We start from the raw sequence: 16,078 nt of genomic DNA on the forward strand, positions 1-16,078 counted from the left end.
GCATTGGTAGTCCACAGTATTCAAGTCTCTTTAGATTCTACAAATGTTCCTGCAGATTGGAAAAAAGCAAATACATCCCCCACCTTTTAAGAAGTGATACAGAAACTAAACAGAACTAAAAATCTGTTAATTTTCCAATCTTTTTGATGTGAAACTTTGGTATCTATTGTAAAAAAAAATGTAAATGGACAAAAAAAAATATGTTTAGGGAGAGTCATTATGGATTTTCGGAAGAGAAGTCATGTTTGGCAAACCTGTTGCACTTGAAGGTGCTACTTGTAGCTTAGGTAAAGGAGAACCAATGCCTTTGATGTCACTGGATTTCAGAAGGCGCTCAATGAGGTCCCAAAGAGGAGGTTAGTAAACAAAATTTAGAGAGTGTGGGATGGGAGAGGGTATAGATATGGTGGATTGAGAGTAGAAGTAAATGGATCATTATTAGGGTGGTAGACTGTTACTAGTGCAAGGGTTAGTGCTTGGCCACAGCTGTTCCATAATCTATAGAAATGATTTGGATGTGGGCACCTGCGCGCACTTGTGGTTAGATTAGATTACTTAGTGTGGAAACAGGCCCTTCGGCCCAACAAGTCCACACCGACCCACCGAAGCGCAACCCACCCATACCCCTACATTTGCCCCTTACCTAACACTACGGGCAATTTAGCATGGCCAATTCACCTGACCCGCACATCTTTGGACTGTGGGAGGAAACCGGAGCACCCGGAGGAAACCCACGCAGACACGGGGAGAACATGCAAACTCCACACAGTCAGTCGCCTGAGTCGGGAATTGAACCCAGGTCTCTGGTGCTGTGAGGCAGCAGTGCTAACCACTGTGCCACCGTGCCGCCCTAAAGACTGTAAGAAATGGGTACAGAAATAGGCCATTAGGCCCCTCCATCCAGCTCCGCCATTCAAAAGCATCATGGTTTATCAGACATTCCATGCATCCACTTTCCAGCCCTTTCCTCATATCTCTTGATTTCCCTTTTGATCAAAAATCTATCTGTTAGCTTCAGATTTACACAAGGACTCTGCCTCTGCAGCTCTCTGAGGTAAAGAGTTCCAAAGATACTCCGCCCTCAGAGATAAAATTGCACTTCCTCTCAGTCTTAAATTGGCACCTCTTCATTCTGAGACTATGATCTCTGGTCCTAGAAACTCCCATGAGGGGGAACATCCTCTCAGCGCTAGCCCTTAAGAATTCATGGGCAGCATAGTGGTGCAGCGGTTAGTACTGCTGCCTCACAGTGCCAGGGACCCGGGTTTGATTCCTGCCTCAGGCAACTGTGTGTGTGGAGTTTGCATATTCTCGCGTATCTGCATGGTTTCCTCCAGGTGCTCCAGTTTCCTCCCACAGTCCAAAGATGTGCAGGTCAGGTGAATTTGCCTAGCTAAATTGCCCAAAGTGTTAAGTGCATTAGTAAGGGGCAAATATAGGGTAGAGGAATGGGTCTAGGTGGGTTACTCTTCAGAGGTCGATGTAGATTTGTGGAGCTGAAGGACCTGATTCCATACTGTAGGGAATCTAGCCTAATATAATCTAATTCTGTATGTTTCAATGAGATCGTCTCTCCAGTGAGTAGAGTTCTACCCTGTCTAATCTTTGTTCATAAGGCAATCTCTTCATACCAAGCATTATCCGTGTAAACCTTCACTAAACTGTCTCCAGTGAAGTAATATGTTTCCTAAATGTATTATTTTCAACTTTGCTGATGATGCAAAGCAAGGTTGGAATGCAAATTAGGAGAGTGCAAGGAGACTTCAAGTGATTTGGGACAGGCTAAATGGCCAGACAAGAACATAGTAGATGGAATGTAATATGAATAATACTGAGGATATCATTCTCAATAGAAAAATCTGAAATATGCAATGTTTCTTGAATGGTGAGAGGGTGGGGAAGTGCTGGTGTCGAAAGAGATTTGGTGGCCCCTCTACAGCTTCCCACATCACAATGCCCTAATCGCACAGCCCGATTCGACATCCTTGCCAAAATCCGTAAACAGGACCACCCTGGCAGACCCACTGTTGTAGCCTGTTTCTGTTCCTTCCTTCTCTTAGTTTTATTTTGAGTAGTGGGGAAGATATAATTTAGATTATTTCCCTTGAATTACAAGTAAGTGACCTCTAATGAGTTCAATGCTGGATTTGCTCAGTAGCAGTCTTTCTATGTCTGAACACTTAGGAAAATTGGAAATACGAGCATGAGCAGGAGTACGCCATTCAGCCCACTGAGTCTATATCAGAGAAGCTTCATTTACTTTGGAAAACTTGGTCAGCATGCATGAATTGGACTAAAGGGTCTGTTTCTGTGCTGTATGACTCAGTGACTCTGTCTCAGTCTTAAATTGGCACCTCTTCGTTCTGAGACTATGCCCTCTGGTCCTAGAAACTCCCATGAGAGGACGTATCCTCTCAGCATTGACCCTGTCAAGCACCTTAAGAATCCTGCATGTTTCAATAAAATTGTCTTTCTATCTTCTAAACTCCAGTGAGTAGAGTCACACCTTTGTTCATCAGACAATCCCTCCATTACCAGGAATTATCCTCATTTACCTATACAGAACTGCCTCCAATGAAATGTGTATTGAGGTACAGTGAAAAGTGGTCTTCTGTGCTTTACAGGCAGATCGTACCATGCAAGTGCACCAGGGTAACAGAACAGAGTGCAGGATACAATGTTACAACTGCCAAGAAGGTGCAGAGGTATCAACATTAACATTAAAGAGATTCATTCAAAAGTCTAATAACAGCGAGGAAGAAGCTGTTCTTGAATCTTTGTATGTGTATGCAAACTTCTATGGAAATATTGAGGACGGCAGATGCAGGAAAGTCAGTCGATAAAATGTGGAGCTAGAAAAAGCACAGCAGGTTAAGCAGGCTCCTGTTAAAAGGTCTTGCCCAAAATGTCGACTCTCCTGCTCCTCTGCTGCTTGACCTGTTATGCTTTTTCCAGCTCCACATTTTATTGATTCTATACAAGCTTTTATATCTTCTGTCCTATGATAGGGTGGATTGGAAAAGATGTTTCCTCTTGTGGGAAAACCTAAGGCTAGGATCACTATTTTAAATTAAAGGGTTGCCCATTTAACACATGATTTTTTTTCTCTCTGTCTTTAGAACACACTTGCTCAAAACGCAGTAACAGAAGAATCTTTGAACATTTCTAAGGCAAACTTAAATTCTTGATAAACAGGGATGAGAGGCTGTCAGGGTGGGTGGGAATGTAAAGTATTCAGATCCACTGTAATCATATTAAATGGCAAAGTAAACTCAAGGGTCTATGTCTAATTCATGTTGGTTGAATTGTTGGTTAATCTCTGGTATTTGTGTAGAAAATACCTAATTCAGATGTGCTCTTTTATCGAGTACTGAGTAAATGTATTGCTGCAGCAGAATTGGATAAAATAAATTGTATAACAATTTTCATGTTTACTGCAGTCAAATTATAAACCTACCCAACATATTCCTAGGGTGGCAATAATTGGAGTTTGTGTGCTTTAGTTAGGATAGTTGTACTTCTGGTACTCCATTTGGATGTCCATAAACTAGTGCATAATGTGGCCTGCTTTCAAAGAAGATGTCAAATCTAAGAGAGTGCTCTGATTCTCATTATTTAATATAAATATTTGTTGGCATTGCTTTTGAAAGTATCTGTTTTGTATCCTTCCAGGGAAGAATTAAAAGAGCAGCTTGAGAAAAAAAAGAAAGGTTCAAAAGCTCTTGCAGATTTTGAAGAGAAAATGAATGAGGTTTGTTACACTTTATAGCATGACTTTATGAAAAATACCATCAAATAGCCTGTTGATAATTAAGCAGTTTTGTTTGCAAAATTTTAAATGCGTTCACTTTTTCGAATTTCAGATTATCACAAGTTTTACTTTCCCTGACAAGTAATGTTGTAGAGAATTTATTATTCTGAATAGATCAAATGTATTGTATAGAGTAAGAATGATTCTTGGTGATGCAGTACATTTCTCCTAAGTAGCTTCAACATGTTGCTTAGATTTTGTTTGGTGGTAGTTGAATGTTTGTTAGTTTTCAATGCCAGAAAAATTGTTTATCAGAAATTAAGTTTGTCCACACAATTTAAAAAAAACTTGACTTCTAGAAAAGATAAATCCTAATTTTTATCACTAATGTAATAGATGTGTCGTGTAAGGACCTTTTACTTTAGTCTCATTCAATATTATGTTCAGTGCCCAGTCCCTCAGCAAGATATGGTTAAAATGAAGCTTCAGGAGCAGCAGGTAGCTCTAACATCAGCTTCTTAAGTTCCACGTTTGGAGTCACTAGAAGCTGTCAACTGATTTGCTTTTTAAATTAGTGAGCTCTAATCACTTCAAAAGCAGGCATTAACGTGTACAATTTCTGCCTTAATGTATTGCTCCATTATTATGAGAAATTCAACTTTGCGTGATTTTCATCACCATGCATACTGTTTCAATAAGATAATAAAAATATAAGAACACAGACCTCAATGATTTACAACTAAAATATCTTGTTTGAAAAATTTACGCTATTTGTGTTCAAATAGTTGCAGCAGGTGCCCACACTTTCAATACCGTAAATCTAAAATAAAGTCTTGACAGTGATGTCAGTGCAATAGGTAGGTAATGCAAATACTGTCAGATCTATTAAAATTGTTGGTAATATAGTAGTTCTGAATAATAGTTTATATTTTAATAGAATGTAACAGTTGTCTAATTTTTTGACCTAATTATTTGTTTTACTATCTTTAGAAATGGAGGCGAGAGCTTGATAAAAACAGAGAAAAGAAGCTTGGTGGAAGTGAAAGTTCATCTAAAAAGAGAGAGGTAAAGCTTACTTAAATCTGTAAATTCTGAATAATGGGTGGGCTTAGTCATTATGCTTTATGCTTGCATTCAAAGCTGAGAATTAAATTCTGTCTTCTGCAAGGTTCTAATGAAAATGAATCTCTACAATCTCAATTAAATTCCTAAATGCCATCTTTGCTTATTACCAACCATCCAAAAGGAAGGACTAAACTAAGAGTGTGAAGAAAGAGCTTCTGCATAAGAAAGTTTGGAAGGTGCTGTTGGAGGGGTCATGTTGAGTTAATGCAATGCACTCTGATGGTACACACTGTTGCCACTATGCATCAGTGCAAGCCAACACTTAGGGTGGTGGTTGGGGTGCAAACTCAGCAAGCTATTTTGTCTTGAATGGTGTTGAACTTTGAGTGTTGCTGCAGCTACATACATCCAGGCACGTGGGGAGTATTCCACCACACCCTTCAATTAGTCTTTGGTGGACAAATGTCGGTGAGTTAGAAGGTGAGTATTTCCCTCTGAGATCCTGTTGCAGCAGCAGTATTTACAGAGGAACCTTGATTATCCAAAGGACATGGGCGGGGAGTATTTCCATCGGATAATCAAATGCCGCATAACAGTTTAACCAAGCATTGTGTCCTTGCGATCTTGGATAATCCAAGATCCAGACTTGGATCGAATGCCAAATAATGGAGGTTCCTCTGTATATGGCTGGCTCAGTTACGTTTCTAGTAAATTATGTACCTCCCAGAATTCTTGTGGTGAGGATTCGGTGATGGTAATGTCGTTGAATATCAAGCAGAGAGAGTTATTTGCCACTTGTTAGCTCGTATACTGGTTGATAGAAATGATTGAGTGTGATGATCTAGCTATATCATGAATAGTGTGTGGGATAGCTGTCCAACTTTTGCACAAGTCCCCAGATGTTAATGAGGAGTTCGAGTGCTTATTTGTCATAGAACAGGACAGCACATGAGCAAGCCTTTAAACACACCATGTCTGTGCCCACCACGATGCTTATTCTAAGATAATCCCGTCACCTGGATGTGTCTGTATCCCTCTATTCTCTACCTACTGATGTGTCTGTCCAAATTCTGCTGAAGGTGGCACGGTAGCTCTAGTTAGACTGCTGCCTCACAGTGCCAGGGATCTGGGTTCGATTGTGTGGAGTTTGCACATTCTCCCCATGTCTGTGCGGGTTTCCTTTGGGTGCTCTAGTTTCCTCCCACTATCCAAAGATGTGCAGGCCATGCTAAATTGCCCATAGTGTTCAGGGATGTGTAGGTTAGGTACATCAGTTTAGGGGTAAACATAGAGTAATGGGGAATGGGACTGGGTGGATTACTCTTCATAGGGTTGGTATGGACTTCCTGGGCCAAATGTCCTGTAGGGATTCTATGATAAACTTTACTGACACTTCTGCTTCTACCAACTCCCCTGGCAGTGCGTTCCAGGCACCTAACACCATCTGTGTTTAAAAGAAAACTTGCTTTACACATCTCCTTTAAACTTTCCCCTCTTTCAGCACCATTTCCATATTCTTTGATTCTTTTTCTAATGTAGATAACTATCAAACTCAGTCTTGAAGGTACTCAGTGACTGAATCTTCGTAATCCTTTAGGGCAGAGGACTTCCAAGATTCACCATTGTCTAAGTAAAGAAATGACTTCTTTTCTTAGTCGCTTTATTCTGTATCCCTTACTTCTCGAACACCTTACCCAGCCCCACCACACCAAGCCAAAGGAAGCATCAGGTGCACTTTTCCATTTTCTCTGAGCGAGTATGGGGACAGATATGTTTGGTGACTAACAAACCACCTCCACTGTTGCAGTAACTCAATTTATCGGGCACCAATCAGCCCATTTCGTGCTGACGGGCAGAGTACACACAACTTTCTCGGCATATTGCAGACCTTGATCCTGGTACACCAGGTCACCAGAAGCTGCAAATGAATCAAAGGTCAGTAGCTTCTGGGTTCCAAGACATTTTTTGTAGATCCAGTAGCAAAAAAACGTAGTGTGTTTTTACTTGTGGGGCAGGATTTATGGGGAAAGGGGATTGATGGCAGGGAAACTTTGAGACCACCCTTCCTCCCAGCCAGAGGCATGGATGTTGGGCAGTTGCCCAATCCCACAGCCTTGCAGGTAGGTAATTGGAGAGGTGGTGATCTGAAACCTGTAAAGTAGCCACAGTTAACCACTTAAGGACTTTAATTGGTGATTAGTCAAGGAAATTCCCAATGGACTTTCTCACCCAAAACTCAATTGAAGATGTCACAAGAAATGGGACAAGTATCTCACCTCGGCCAACTCACAATTGTTTTCCCTTGCCACCTCATTGATGGAGAGAATTACACCCATCCTCCTTGTATGAGATCATAACTTGTTCTTCTGAACTCCAATCAATTTAATCTTGGATCATAGGCATTTCTTCCATCCCGGGAATAAACAGGATGCTGCTGGGTTATTGTGCAGTGAATTAGGCATGACATGCAGAAGCATAGACCTGTGCTTCTGTTCCTTGCTGAATTTTCATTTTTGTTTAAATAAGAAATGAGTGTACAGTCCTTTAATACAGGTAATCTTTTAGACCACAATCGATAATTCTTTGTTGTTATTCCTACTTAGAAAAAACGAAAAGAAAAGAAGAAAAGTAGGGTGAGCAAATTTTCAAAGAAAGTTTTTCTTCAAATTCTTATCATTTTGATTTAATTCATTTCAGTTTGCTTTTAATTGCTAAGTTACAACAAATGGATGATAAATCTCTCAAGCTGTACTTTTGTTGTGTTTGGTCAAGCCGTCTTCATCTTCCTCCTCATCATCAAGCTCTGATTCTTCCAGCAGCTCTTCGGACACTGACAGTAAGGTGAGTATATGAATCTGCCACAACACGTTCACTAAATTGAAGCCTAAAATTTAATAAGAACACTTGAGATAATTCTATTTGGTTTTGCTGAACTCTTTTGTTTTAAACTTGCATGTGCCCAGGTTGTTTTGTTGAATTTTGAGTTGGGAATTGCATTTGTATTTTTTTTGGAGGAGACACGAAAATAGGACTAAAACTCTGGAACTACTTTGGCTGTGGTGTAGTTTCCAAACATCCTGCAGTGAGCTGATATAAATAGTTTTTCTGTTAACTGTAAAGGTATCCTTAAAAGCATAGGAAAGCTATCTGCACTTGATATCACTTCAGGAACCAAGGCTGTGTTTTATCAGCCACCCAAAGATAGTTTGGTAGAAATGGAGGATGATAATAGAACAGAAGAGTGGACATGTATAATGATTATGCCTTCACGCTATCATGCTATTTTACGAATAACAGGAAAGGTGGAGAACAGCCTTCCTGGCCAGAGTCCAATCAAATGAAAGAACTCTTCACATCGCAGCTGATATTTTACTTTTAGGGAAACATTTAGTGAGCCATTGATAGTCTGACTTTAGGCTTCAAAGGAGGGGCAGGGAGTGTCCCTCTTAATGGGTCATTCTTTCGTCTACATTATGACACCCTTGTGACAATGCTCCACTGCCCCTTCATCCTTTGCAATCTTTATACCCCTCATAATATTTTCTGGCTTTGCTAATCGCACTAGATTGGGTGGCCTACTCCCATATCATCCACTCTGTTATGTGCAGTACCAATAGTAACCACCGTTCATTGTTGCGCTGCTGAGCTGTTGGTCCTCTATTTGGCTGCTTACTGATAGCTCTTTAATACAGGGTCTTGTGTTTTCTAGGGGCTAGGGGCCCTGAGAGCTGCTAATTAGTTGCACAGCCAGAAAAAGTATTTAGAGGTTCCAAAATCTGCCAGGTTGGGTTGCCACCAACTTTTGAGCCTATTATCATGATTACCACTATACTACATTCCAGTGAGTATCATGGAAGACTCAGTACCTGATGCCTTTTCATTTAAAAAGATATCAGGCTCAAATTTTTAGTGTATAGTTGTTTTCTGAATAAAATTGGGTAAATATTCCATCTTAAACAGCACAGCTGTTTTAATCCTCCACAAATAGCAGTTGTATTTATGTGCTAACCATTTTAAAAACACTTTAGAGATAATAGAAATTTAATGTTTAGGGGATTGAATATAAAATTAATTGAGTGGTTTAGTTTAAATTTTATTCCCATTGCAGTGTTTTGAACAATAATTAATTGACCCTTACAGTTTTATTTTATTAAATTACAGCACCACTACCTTTTTCATTCAATTTTTGATCTCTGCAAGATAACTTTTATGGAAATAACTCATCATAACAATTATATTTAAGGGATTTTTTGATAAGTTATTCTAGTCTTAGCTTAAACTTTGAATTTATCCTGCTGCATTCACTAATAGGGTGATGCAATAGGGTTCTGCACCATGGTTGTGTTGAATGCAGCCTGAATCCAGATTTGAATACCTAAGCCTGGAATGAAGTAATGTGAAACTCCCTGGCAGAGTTAATTTGATTATTGTTTTGCTTCAGATTTAATTAATAATGAGTAAGAAGCAGTGGAATTCATGTTCTGCCAGGTCTAGATGCAACAATTCCACATTTTTACTTGACACTTGCTGGTGCTTGGCCATTTTGAAATCTCAAATCTAACAGCTCAGAACTGGGCATTCACAAAGCCCTGTTGGCCATCGACAACAGCAGAATTGTATCCAACACTGTGCAACCTTAAGGCCCAGCATATCTACCACTCTGTTATCACAATCAAGCCAAGGGACCAGCACTCCCTCAATGAAGAGTTCAGAAAGGCATGCCAGGAATAGCATTAGACATACCTTAAAAATGAAGTTATCACCTTCATGAAACTATGAAATAGGACTATTCATGTGACAAACTGCATTGGCAGCAAGAAATAAACAGGGCAACTTAATTCCACAAAGAACCAATCAGATTTAAGCTTTGCAGTCAGGCCACATGCATTTGTGAATGGTGGTGAGCCATTAAAAAACTGGGGGAGAAAGCTCCACTAATGTCTCCATCTTCAAGGATGGTGTAGCTGAACACATCAGTGGTGCTGAAGGTGTGAGATCCAGAATTTGCAGAGCTCCCAGCCAAGCTGTTCCAGTACAAGTACAACATGGACATCTCCCAACAACGTAGCAATTTATCCACGCATGTTCTATGCACAAAAAAGCAGGATAAATCCAAACAGCCATCAGCCTCCTCTTAGTCGTCAGTAAAGTGATGGAAGGTGTCATCAACAGTGCTACTGAACAGCCCCTGCTCCCTGATGTTCCGTTTGGGCTCTGCCAGGCCATTCGGCTACTGGCCTCATTACAGCTTTGGTTCAAACGTGGACAAAAGAGCTGATTTTCGGGTGGGGTGGGGTGGTGGTAGTGGTTGACCTGGACATCAAGGCTGCATCAGACTGTGTGTGAAATTAAGGAACTCTAGCAAAGCTACAGTCAATGGGAATCAGACTGGAGGCTTATGACTCAGCAGTGCGTCGACTGCTTTTTGTCATTTTATATAAATGATTTGGATATGAACATCAGAGATATAATTAGTAAGTTTGTAGATGACACCAAAACTGGAGATGTCGTGGACAGCAAAGAAGGCTACCTCGGAACACAACGGGACCTTGATCAGATAGGCCAAAGGGCAGAGGAGTGGCCTTAATGAGGTGTTGCACTTTGGAAAATTAAATCAGAGCAGGACTTATACACTTAATAGTAAGGTCCTGGGGAGTGTAACTGAACAAAGAGACCTTGGAGTGCAGGTTCATAGTTACTTGAAGGTGGAGTCCCAGGTAGACAAGATAGTGAAGAAGGCGTTTGATATGCTTTCCTTTACTGGTTAATGCATTAGTATAGGAGTTGGGAGGGCATGTTACGGCTATACACGACATTGGATTGGCCACTTTTGAAATATTGCGTGCAGTTCTGGTCTCCTTCCTATCGGAAAGATGTTGTGAAACTTGAAAGAGTTCAGAAAAGGTTTACAAGGATTTTGCCAGAATTAGAGGATTTGAGCTATTAGGAAAGGCTGAATAGGCTGGGACTGTTTTCTCTGGAGCATCAGAGTCTGAGGGATGACCTTATTGAAGTTTATAAAATCATGAGGGGCATGGATAGGTTGAATAGCTAAGGTCTTTTGCTCACAGTGGGAGAGTCCAAAACTAGAGGGTATAGGTTTAAGGTGAGAGGAGAAAGATTTAAAAGGGACCTCAGGGGCAACGTTTTCATGCAGAAGGTGGTGCATGTATGAATTGTGCTATCAGAGGAGGTGGCAGTGGCTGGTACAATTGTAACATTTGAAAGGCATCTGGATGGGTGTACAAATAAGAAGGGTTTAGAAGGATATTGGCGAAATGCTGGCAAATGGGACTAGATTAGGTTAGGATATCTGGTTGGCATGGATGAGTTGAACCAAAAGGTCTGTTCCCATATCATACAGATCTGTGACTCTATCTCCGCTCCAGGCCAACTCTGCAGGGGTTCCTCAAGGATAGTCTTAAGCTGAAACATGTTAAGCTGCTTCAGAAGATCTGAATTGGGGGGTGTTCACTACGATTGCACAATGATCAGCATCATTCAGTGACTGCTCAGACACTGAAGCAGTATTTTGCTACATTACACCCAGTCAATGACCATCTTAAGAGAGAATCTAATCATCGCCCTTTGATATTCAACATCTTGCCATCACTGAATATCTCACTATCAATATCCTGAGTGTTACAATTAGCCAGAAATTAAACTGGTCTAGCCATATAAATGCAATGACTACAAATGGTTTGAAATCCTACAGTGAATAATCCCTCCTGACTCCCCAAAGCCTGTCCCCCATCTGCAGCGCACAAATCAGAAGTGTGATTAAATATTATCCACTCACCTAGGTGATTGCAGCTCCAGCCACACTCCAAGCTTGACACCATCCAGGATAGGGCGATCAGCTTAATTGGTACCATAGCCACAAGAATTTACACCCTCAACACCTCACCCAGTAGCAGCTGTGTGTACCTTCTACAAGATGTATTGCAGAATTCGCTAAGGCTCCTTAGACAGTACCTTGGATAACCAGGACCCCTCTCATCAGGAAGAATAAGGGCAGCAGATGCATGGAAACACCACCACCAAAGGTACCCTAAATGCCACTCCCACCCTGATTTGAAAATGTATAGTCATTCCTACAGTGTCACTTGGTCAAAATCCTCCCTCCCTAACAGCACTGTGGATCCATCTATAACAAATGGACTCCAGTTCATAAGGCAGTTCACCATCACTTTTCAAAGGGAACTAGGAAAGGGCAATAAATATTGACCCAGTTGTGAATCCACATCCCACAAATGATTTTTAAAAGACATAGTTTTGGAGTTGGTTTGAATCTTGTATTTACAATACTCAACTTTTCAAAGTTTAGTGTTGTTGCAATGCATGCATATGGTTATCAGTTTCTGAACTGCTGTTTGCAGTAGTAATTCCATCTTTAGCGAGTTCTTGTTCTGTTTCGCTGTTGAGTCAGTGATTTTTGTTTACCATGGGATCAAGTGATCTTAATAATGAATTATATACATTTTTCTGTGGTTGGAATGAAATTGACAAAGATCTAGTTACAAGCAGTGTGAATTTCAGTGCTTACGGTTTCTTCTATTTAAAACAAAAACTGCTGTTTACTACTGAAGCTGCTTTATACTTTGTATAATTGATACAGATAAACTGATGAAGTGCAGTTCCAAAATAGATATCTGGGAAAGAACCAAATGCTTCATGAGGGGTTATGGTGTGAAGAGCAAATTTCCATCAGCTGAACACTTAGCTGAACCTTGAACACATTCCTTATTTTTTAAAATCTTAATAAAAATTATTTGAATTAATATTTCTGTGAAAATCTCAGTATTGAATTTGACTGTTAAGAGACACTGAAGAGATTTTTTTTTCTGATGTCGTAACCAAACTGTTTTCAGGGAAACTTCAGTCCATTACATGGATCATTTTCAGAACAAAATAGATAATGATTTTTATAAATGGTCAGACCTAATTTCCAAATAGCTTTTGAAATAAAATAACAGAGCATTATTGACTTAGAACTGCAATATAGTTTATTATGTGTCCATTTATACTATTTTTTTGGATTTTAATTTAACAATTTTGTGCAATTAGCTCATGTTCGAGCTATAACTAAAGCTTTTGGATCAACGCTAGTGTAGATAATTTGCATAGTGCAATTATCAGTACAAGTAAATATTTTAAAATAAATGGATCTGTTATTAAAACACAGAAATTAATGTGTATTACAGGATGAAAAGAAACACGTTAAGAAGAAACGCAAGAGAAAGCACAGTACTGTGAGAAAATCCTCAGATGATTCTCAAGTTGATTGTGACATGAGTACTAAGGTAGAGCAATTAACCATATGCTTTATTTTAGTAAACATCAGTTTATTAAAATTAATTTAAAAGCATTGGTATATTTGTTTTAAGGAAAGTACAAAAAATAAAAAGAGAAAGATCAAAGAAGAATCTGAAAAAGAACAGGTGAGTAATCGTTCAATTGTAACACAAATGAAAATTTGCCTGATTAGACTTTGTGTTGCATAGACTATCCATTGAAACAGCTTATGACTCCCAAGCCAAGAACTCTGACATCATAATCACATCTCTGTATATAGACTTTGAGAGCCTTAGATTGTATATTCATTAAAATGGATGGGATGAAAATAAAATCACTCAGCTGCTTCTCTTTTTGTTTTAAATTGCAATTTATATTGACATGGCGTCAGGTCAGGATCTACATTCCAAATACAGCTGCTAAAGATGTCATTCCAGTTCTCAACCTTGTCCCTCAGCATTCCAATAATTCTTTCATATGAACATTTACAGCAATGTTAGAAGTCAACATTAAGCAACCAAAAGTTATCAGCAGTTTAGGGGTGGGAACAAAGCAGCTCTGAAAGTGAACTTTAACAGAACTTAGCACGTGCCTCCAAGTATTACTTAATGTTTATTGCCAAGCAGCTGACTAAACAACATGGGTTCATTGTATTTTTAAATTCCCCATTCAATTAGGATAAGAAGAAGAAGCGTGATCATGCACAGAGAAGGTCCTCAGAGGAAAAATCTGACTCAGCTGAAGAAAATAAGGTTTGTAGAGAGGTGTTTTATTCACATGGCTAATCATTGTTTTCACCCAAAGTATAACAGCATTTTATTTGTAATTGTTTTTTTTCTCTAACTGAGAGAGATTCTGTTTAACAATTAATAAAGCATCTTAATTACAAGGTTGTTGACATGCGAGAGTGTATCTGGATGCTGATTATGCTATATAAGATTTGCTAGAGGATTTGAGCAAAAGGAAGATGTTAAATAGGCTGGGGCTGTTTTCCCTGGAGCATGATAGGCTGAGGGGTGAACTTACAGGTTTATAAAATCATGAGGGGTACAGATAGGGTAAATAGACAAGGTCTTTTCCCTGGGATGGGAGAGTCCAGAACTAGAGGGCTTAGGTTTAGGATAAGAGGGAAAAAATATAAAAGAGACCTATGGGGTAACTTTTTCACAGAACGTGGCATGTGTATGGACCGAATAGGAAGGGTTTGGAGGGATATGGGCCAGGTGTTGGTAGGTGGTACTAGATTAGGTTGGGATATCTAGTCAGCACGGACAAGTTGGACCAAAGGGTTTGTTTCCATGCTGTACATCTTCATGACTCTCTGACTTGTTGCTATTTATTGAACATTGGTTTGACTTATTTGGGATACTAATTTTTCTGGTGCATCTAAATAACATTTAAAAATTTTCCATCTGAATGATAAAGATATGGTTCATTTCTACTATCTTTTGCAGTCTGAGTAAGAAATTTATATTTTCAAGCCCCAATCCAGGACCATAATTTCAGTTGAATTTCTAATGCAGCACCAAGACAGTGCTCCACTATCACGTGTATAGCATATTCAACTAATCTGATGTGCACACTTTATTTTTCCTATGTGATGAGTTCTATATAGATTTCATCAATATTGCTGAGGTTCTCTGGTAACTTCATCATGGCACCACCTCCTCTTGAATCAGAATAGTGCAAAAGCTACTGGGTAAGTTTACTTCTAGTTTCCTTTAGAGCAAGGTCACCAATTGGGTACAAATGGATAATGAGCTATGACAGCAGTAAACACAAAGAAATTAACACTGCAGTATACTACATTGTGGAAAATTGAGAGATTCCTCGGGTAGCATAAGAAACATTCAGCTGAGTTCACAAATAGCTTTTTCTTGTTCCTCTTGATTACTGAGGTAGTCTTCACCATTTTTGACATTCCTGGCTGTGCTCTCTGTTAACTCCATTCAATACTTTTTCTAATATTATTAATAAACCTTTCCAACAAAATATCTCTTCCAGAAAATATTTATGTCTGTTGGTTTCCTTTATCTATTTTGGGATTTTTAAAATTGTCAATATTTAATAAGCAAAGTTGTCGTCGGACCAGAGGCCAGCGCTGTCATGAGAGAAGTGGCAGGTAGTGGTTTAAGCTGAGGGTCACCTTGCCCAGGCAAGGTGAAGGATTACAGTGGAGGAACATTCATAGTAATCTCAGTCAGTACAGGAATTCAACCCATGCTTTAGTATCACGTATTAGCCAACTAAACTAATCGACTTCCTATATGCTTTGCTTATGAACATGCAATCTTTTCACTCCAAATTACACTGAACCAGTTTTGCATTTTATGAATTTGATCAGTTTTTCTTTTGCCTCTGGGCAATTATCGATGGCTAGCCAATGACACCCACATCCTGTGAGTGAAAAAATAGAGTTGGCAAAGCTGACAAGTTCAATTGAGGTAATGTTCTAGTTTTAACACTCTGGTATTATATGTTGCACATGCAGATGCTCAATTACAACGTTTGCTTGTGTGTAGCAAATCTCTTACAATTTTAAAAATAGATCTGAGAAGAAGAAAACAGTATTTTCTCCTGAATAATTTTAAACTAAAGACATTTCAGCAATGTATCCTAACAAACTTCAAAATTTACTTCTTCCATCCCTGCTTTTTTTATTCTGCCCAAGGAAACTCAGAAAAACGGTTATCGGAAATCATTTATTAATTTGCATGCATACAATGCACTTGAGTGGACAATCTCAGCATGCCAGAATTAGAAACAGCAGGTCCTGTTTTTGAGTTCAAAGACAGTAACAATTTTACGTTGACGTGAGAGGCTATTCAGAAGTTAATTATTATTAAACATAATTATGTGTGGAATATTAAAATTCTTCTATTTATACTGGGTCATTATTTGAACAAGAGTATAATAAGATTATAGTCCTGGCACTGAACTAGCAACCACCAGCTGTCTGTGTTTCAC

General features: G+C 39.2%; 1 protein-coding gene across 2 annotated transcripts in view; it reads left to right on the forward strand.

Moving 5' to 3' along the window:
- fam133b (family with sequence similarity 133 member B) overlaps positions 1 to 16,078 on the forward strand; it is a 44,026-nt gene that overhangs the window by 17,327 nt on the left and 10,621 nt on the right. For both annotated transcript variants that reach the window (XM_060825398.1, XM_060825399.1), the window contains exons 3-9: positions 3,673 to 3,751; positions 4,742 to 4,816; positions 7,420 to 7,449; positions 7,589 to 7,657; positions 13,021 to 13,119; positions 13,204 to 13,257; positions 13,789 to 13,863. In XM_060825398.1, coding sequence (XP_060681381.1) covers positions 3,673 to 3,751; positions 4,742 to 4,816; positions 7,420 to 7,449; positions 7,589 to 7,657; positions 13,021 to 13,119; positions 13,204 to 13,257; positions 13,789 to 13,863 — 481 coding nt within the window. The remainder of the gene's footprint in view (positions 1 to 3,672; positions 3,752 to 4,741; positions 4,817 to 7,419; positions 7,450 to 7,588; positions 7,658 to 13,020; positions 13,120 to 13,203; positions 13,258 to 13,788; positions 13,864 to 16,078) is intronic.

Source organism: Hemiscyllium ocellatum, chromosome 5 (assembly GCF_020745735.1).
Source record: "Hemiscyllium ocellatum isolate sHemOce1 chromosome 5, sHemOce1.pat.X.cur, whole genome shotgun sequence".
In the NCBI taxonomy this organism is placed as follows: domain Eukaryota; kingdom Metazoa; phylum Chordata; class Chondrichthyes; order Orectolobiformes; family Hemiscylliidae; genus Hemiscyllium; species Hemiscyllium ocellatum.